This window comes from Meleagris gallopavo, chromosome Z, assembly GCF_000146605.3.
Source record: "Meleagris gallopavo isolate NT-WF06-2002-E0010 breed Aviagen turkey brand Nicholas breeding stock chromosome Z, Turkey_5.1, whole genome shotgun sequence".
In the NCBI taxonomy this organism is placed as follows: Eukaryota; Metazoa; Chordata; class Aves; order Galliformes; family Phasianidae; genus Meleagris; species Meleagris gallopavo.
Window position 1 is genome coordinate 29,375,265 of NC_015041.2, and position 6,425 is coordinate 29,381,689.

The window sequence follows — 6,425 nt, forward strand, 5'->3', positions numbered from 1 at the left end:
GAATACCAAGAAACAGCAGAAAAAAACAAAGAAAAAATCTGTGTCCTTGAAAAAAGACGGGAGCAATTGGCCCTTGAAAATCTCTATGTGAAAAATACATTAACACAGATTCAGAAGGAGCATTCATCTCTCCTGGCAGCATGTGCACTATTGGCAGGTGCCCTGTATCCTCTCTATGGCCGATCATGTGCTATGTCTATCCAAAGAGACCTTCTTCAGGATCAAGTCAATGTTTATGAACTAGTCAACCAGGAAATTAGGACTCTAGTTCATGTTCTCTCTGGTGTAGACGGGGAGAAGGAAGATGATGCAAAAGTTAAGAAACAAAAATTCAAAGGCCTGATACGTGTGTTCCGAAGAGGTGTGATTGCAGTTTTGGCAGCTAACAGACTTAAAGTTCTATCCCAGTCTTCTAGTTCTCTCTTCTCACTGATCAATGGCTTCAAAGAAGGCACTGGAATTCTAGTGTGTGTAGGGGACTCCAAAGGCAAACATAATATGTCAAGTAAGCTAATTGTTTTCTTGTTTTATAGAAGTTATATCACATTACATGGTTAGTGAATAACAAATAATAATGTTAGTAATAGAGCGTAAAGTCTCATGCATTAACATTTTAACAAATGGATTTTCTAGATTTCTTGACAAATGTAATTTCCCCAAAAAAGACACTGCATAGTCTGCACAGCTGTAACCTTTCTTTCAGTGCTTCACATGTGAATTCATAGTGTTTGATATCTGACACTTTTATTATGTGTTTTGGAATTAGATACTACCATATATTCTGTTTCATCTGTTTTAGAAAAGATAACTCCTTTTATAAATCAGTTTCACAATTTTTATCCTACTCAAAATGGAAGAAAAAAATTGCATTTTGATTCAGGTGAAATATTAATATAGAATGTCTAATGTGTCTTCTTTGGAGATTATATAGTCTTTCTGTTCCTTTCTGTTACCAAATTGCTTTCCTCTCCAGGAACGACTGATATCCAAAATGTTTCACAAACTCAACAATTCATTTACTTTCCTGTTTGCTTTATTAGCTGTTGAAAAATACTTAATATAGTCCAAAGTATGCTAAAAGAAGAATTAGTTTGTTGGTTATACACTAAGTTTTGATCAATTTCTGAAAGACTTAGAGATGGTAGTGTGCCTTATCTATGTTACTCTAATTTTGTTGCTCCCTATAATTCTCTTTCACAGGACACAACAAGGAAGGAATTCGTTGTGTTGAAGCACTCAACTGGTTTACTAGTTCTGATCTCCTTACTGCAGTAATCAGTTCTGTCACAGAATTACAGGATGTTATTAGCAGAACAGGTAAATTAAAAAAATATTATTGTAGTAGATTCGAACACATAAACATATCCATGAATTATGAAGTTTACATGATTGAAATTCTTACTGTTTTATATGAACTGGTTTTTATGAAGTCTTTTCAGTACATTTGGTCGTGGAAATAGAAGGCTTAAGAGTGTTTTTAGAAATCGCCTGAACCTCTTTGTTGTGAGTAAGAAAAAATACACCTCGCCGTGCCAATATGTATGTGGCTAATTTGTTCTTAAAAATTTCTAGTAATGTATTAAAAATTTTTAAAAGCTTCTTTTTTTGTATTTAAGGAATATTTAACAAAATATTTAAAAGCTTTCTTGTTACCTTGTTCCACTTTTCTAATATTCAAAAAATATATTCTTTTACTGAAGACCAACCTTATTTTTTTATGTGAAGTCTATGGCATTTCTGATTTAAACGTGGACCCTAAAGCTGGGACATGTTTAACCTGGGATACTGCCCCCACTTACTGTGTGAATTTCCTACTATGCTTTACAGGATATGTATCTAAATTCCAGATATGAATTTAGAATTTCTGAAATTACTAGCATCTTGAAAACAATTGTCTTTTCATACTGTTTTCATCTTTTGTGCTTGTTATTTTGCTGTTTCTGACAGAGAAATAAATACCTGTCAATTTACACACTCTAGCAATCTTCATCTTGTTTCCCTATTGTATTCCCTCTCTAAGCACATCCTATTGTCACAGTTACTTAATCTTCTTAGCTTCTCCTCACATGTGTATTCTACTATGCCTATGGAAAATTTTAATGCCAGTCTTTGGATATGTCATCTCTTGATTTCTGTCTATTAGCTGTTGATGTCTTTGCTAAGACTAAGATAAAATCTCACTTGGTTCCTCTGCATTGCTGTTACCCTTATTTGTTTTTCGGTACCTGGCAATTTTGGAGTCCCAAAATCATGTCACAGAATAATGGATATTAAAGGATATATAAAGAATATTAAAAGAAGGATAATTTACAGAAGTAAAGCCATTTAATCAAAAATATTTTGATTGAGGTGCTCTCTTCATGACTCATCTTGTTTTCAGCAACTTAAACCTGTATCCATACAAAAAAAGTTTGAACTGTTTTTCAAGACATTTACAGGGTTTTTACTGCAAATATTCCTGTTTATACACTGTACAGACTGCTTAATAAGATCTACAAATACAAAAGATAAACTCTAATATAAACTCTACTTCTGTATCAATATGCTGAATTGACTTGTTAGGATACCCTAATTGTCTTTTTCCCATATTGAAGTAGATGAGCACTTTGATAGGCTTTGTTTGCTTGATATCTCTGTACACAGCATAGTTTTTTGGTGTTTAGAATTAGCAAGAACCATGCTGAGAATATTATAACTGCAAACGATTTAAGTCATATTTTTAGAGAACATCAAGTTCTTACTGCTCACGTATTACTTGAGATTCCATTACTCGTGGGATTGAAAATCTCTGAAGAACCTTTGATTCAAAAAATACTAATAAGTATTTAAAGTTGGACATCAAATTTCCAGAAGTATAGAAGTGACAAGGCTGTGTAGGGATATATTTGAAAGAAAGGCTTGCATTCTTCTGCTTTTATTTTCTGCAAACCCTATTTGAAATGGGTTTTAAAGCTGCAAACTGACTCAAGTGATTTTGAAAAATATTTAAATGTAAATAGGCAATCTGAGAAGCATTTTCTCTCATCAGATCTTGAAATTCTGGCACTTTCAGATTAGACTTTCCATCATAGGAGGGAGTAAGCACAAGGAAGAAAGTGCTTTGTGGATCTACAATATGAAATGGTTCAGTGTCTTGAAAGGGCTTTTAAAGATGACCAGGCTCTGAGGAATTATTTGAGGCACTTCGGAGAACCCAAATCTGTCACACAGAATTGGAACTCTGGGACTTGTGCTTTGAGGCACATTTATTGTGCTTCTAATTTAAAAATATATATGCTTTGTCTTTTAACATTCATGATTGTTTCCCTTCAATTGTTTGGTCCTTTTGGTCCTCACTCCAGCACATCTTGGAATGATCTCTTATGTTCGACTTGATTAGAAGTTTAAGTGTTTTTCTATTTTTTTCTGTAAGGTTAATCTTGTAAGTTTGTTTGAGCACTGTACTGCAGTATATCAGAAAAAGAATAGATCAAGTACTTTGAATACAAATATTATCAATTGAAACATATACAGAGGTTTTGAAATTTGATCTTTTATTTAATTTTAGTCTTGTGTAGTACTGTAGTACTACTGAATTCATTCTCTTCACTGTTTTATCTTTGTTTTATTTTTGATCCTTTGTGGGCATATTCTTAAAATGTATATGCTTAAAGCATAAATTCTCTACCCAGTCATTATAGATACAGTTCCTTGTGGAATTTCATTATATTCTTATTTCATCTTTCAAAACAGTATCTTATATCAACTTTTCTCTGCATATTTCCTTTAAACCATTCTTCAATGGAAATAAAACAGAGATAATCTTTGCTTTTTTTTTCCCGTCATCCCAAGAAAATGTCTTAAGGTATGGAGTACTCAGCAACTGGAATCCCAATTTTGAAATAGGATAATGACTTGATACAAAACAGTTCCCCCAAAATATTATTAGTTTATTTTTCACATGGTTAATCTGGTGATTCTAAACATAGGGGAAACATCTAAACATGGCGGACCATCTTTGGTACTCAGTACATTGAGAAATACTGTTTTCTGGCAGGCAGACTGTATCATGTAAAAATATGTAGATGGAAGTGCCATCGTTAACGGAGCAAAAAGAGGTCATTGACGTATCAATATTTTCATATTTACCCAGAATCACTTTGAAGGAGAGATTTTTGGAAGATTTTTTATGTCATCTTGTGTGTTAGGTAGTAAGCATAGTTCCAGTTTTAGGTAAATTGCACTAAGCATTCAAACTAATCATTGCCATTTCAACTGAAGAAATGAGATGGTCTTTGAAACTGAACGGTAGGCAAGACTAAATTTTTTAAGAGTTAAAATGATAAAGATAGCTGATCTTGAATGTGATCAGCAATAGAGAACCAGCAGAAGAAAAAGGGAGGAGCCTTGGCAAAAGGAGGCACAGCATTGCAATACCAGTTTCTTTTAGGTAAGACAAGAATCATTTTTTCCTGTTTCAAAAGCCGCTTGGTTTACTGAGGTAAAATATAAAAATGTTGGACAGTGTTTTTAGCTTTAAAGATGAGTAGAAGGAGACCTATCTAAGGAAATGAAGAAACGACAGATTTACTATCAGTAGGAGTTATGGAGAGCATGAAAAAATGATAATTTTAGTTTAATCATTGACGTCATTGAAATGGTGGTATTTTGAAATAGAAGTAGGAGAATGGCTGTGAAAAAATACTATCTGACTTTATCATGCACTAATTCATTTGTTTGCTTACAGGCAATTTGGTTCTTATATGTATAAATGATATATTCTTTATGGTGAGAATCGAACTCTGAAGATAGCAGTAATCTTGTTTTATTTACTCTGAACCTTTGGCTTTATTCTTGTAACGTATAATAAGAAATTATTTTACTTATTAAAAGCTATCACTGTTATTTTCTCTGTTTGCACTTTTAAGTAAATATTTTAATTCACTACGGCAACAGGAGATCTGCTGTACTACTGAATGTAAATAAGCTCTTCCATGCTTGTCATCTTACACTGATAGTATCATAAGACAAGTAATGACAGATTAAGACCTGCCTAGCAGAGGGAAAACTAAATTACAAGACTTTTATTAAGGCATAAATAAACCTATTAACTCTTATCTGGAATACCAATTAGTGGAAGGAGCACTGACAATTTTATTTATCAACATTAAACACAATTATTAATTACAGACCTGACGAATCTAGCAGTAAGCAGGACATGTTGGGTGTGCTGGGGCCTTAAGTCCATTATATGAGAAGGATGATTACCAAAATCCTGTGGGGAAATAAGTAATTGTAGCTGTAAAATTTTAATTGCCTTGGAATAAGGTAAATTATATTCTCTTGTCTCAGAATATAAATACTATGGCATTAAGGTACCAAGGCTCACTAATTTTGAACAGCAAATGATTTAGACATCTATGGAGGGGAGGGAAGAGGAATCAGAAAATGCTCAGAAATTTGCATTGTAAATATTGTGATAAAGTGATTTACCATGTGCTATAACATCTGATATATTTGATCTGGTTTGCATTTTGCTTGCCTCAATCTTACATTTTTTTTTTTATAAATCACAAAATTTGAACATGCCAGAAAGACTTCAGAATATACAGTGTTGGAGGAGAACATTTAAAAAGATAGAGAAAATAGTTATTTTTAAAATCCTGTTCTTTTAGATCCTATCCAGTCTTACCCTTCCTATCCAAAGATTGATAGAAGTAGACTGTTTACTACTAAATACAGAATTTGTTCTATATTTGTTCTGATACATTACCTGGTCCTCAGTCTTCCATTTAATGGGGGCAAATTTCCTGCTGATAGATGCTATTTGTTGTTACTTTTTTTTTTCTTCTGAAAAAATGAGACTCTTAACCTCTTTGATGTTTTGTTGTTATCCTTAAAGATCCAAAGTCTTCTCTTTCTGGACGCTTACTTGTAAGTGCAGCCAGGAACTCCTTTTCAAAACTTCTGGACAAGCTTAATGTAATAATGGAGACTGTTCCATTAGATAGCAGCAGGAGTGTTACTTACACGGAGAAAAACTCCTTAATACAGAGGCTCGCTCATGGACTTCATAAAATAAATGCACGAGCTCTGGAAGCTGGATCGTGTGACAGATGGCCCGTTATGGTATGCATGTTTATAGTGCTACTTAAAGCAAACAGTGTGTTCACAGCATAAGTGTTATGGTGTAACTCTCTTCATGGTGCCATTAATTTTGTTCCAGATTTATGAGTCAGTTACATTGAAGTCAGCTATATAGGGATTCAGAATTTGATTTGCAGCGCCTTAAAACATCATGTCTTGAGTAGATCTTCTAAAGTCTAGGAATTTTAAGAAGGAATTGGATGTGCGCAAGAAAAAAGTTGAAGTTCTATCAAAATTATGTTTGACTTATAGGAGCAAACTTGCTCTTCAGCTACCAAATGTTAAGATTTGTTTTTTTT

The 6,425-nt window shown here is 33.3% G+C and overlaps 1 protein-coding gene across 1 annotated transcript in view; it reads left to right on the forward strand.

Annotated features, from left to right (window-relative positions):
• Positions 1 to 6,425, forward strand: part of CCDC171 (coiled-coil domain containing 171) — a 147,593-nt gene that overhangs the window by 69,453 nt on the left and 71,715 nt on the right. The window contains 3 exon segments of the mRNA XM_031557307.1: positions 1 to 505; positions 1,201 to 1,317; positions 5,882 to 6,108. Coding sequence (XP_031413167.1) covers positions 1 to 505; positions 1,201 to 1,317; positions 5,882 to 6,108 — 849 coding nt within the window.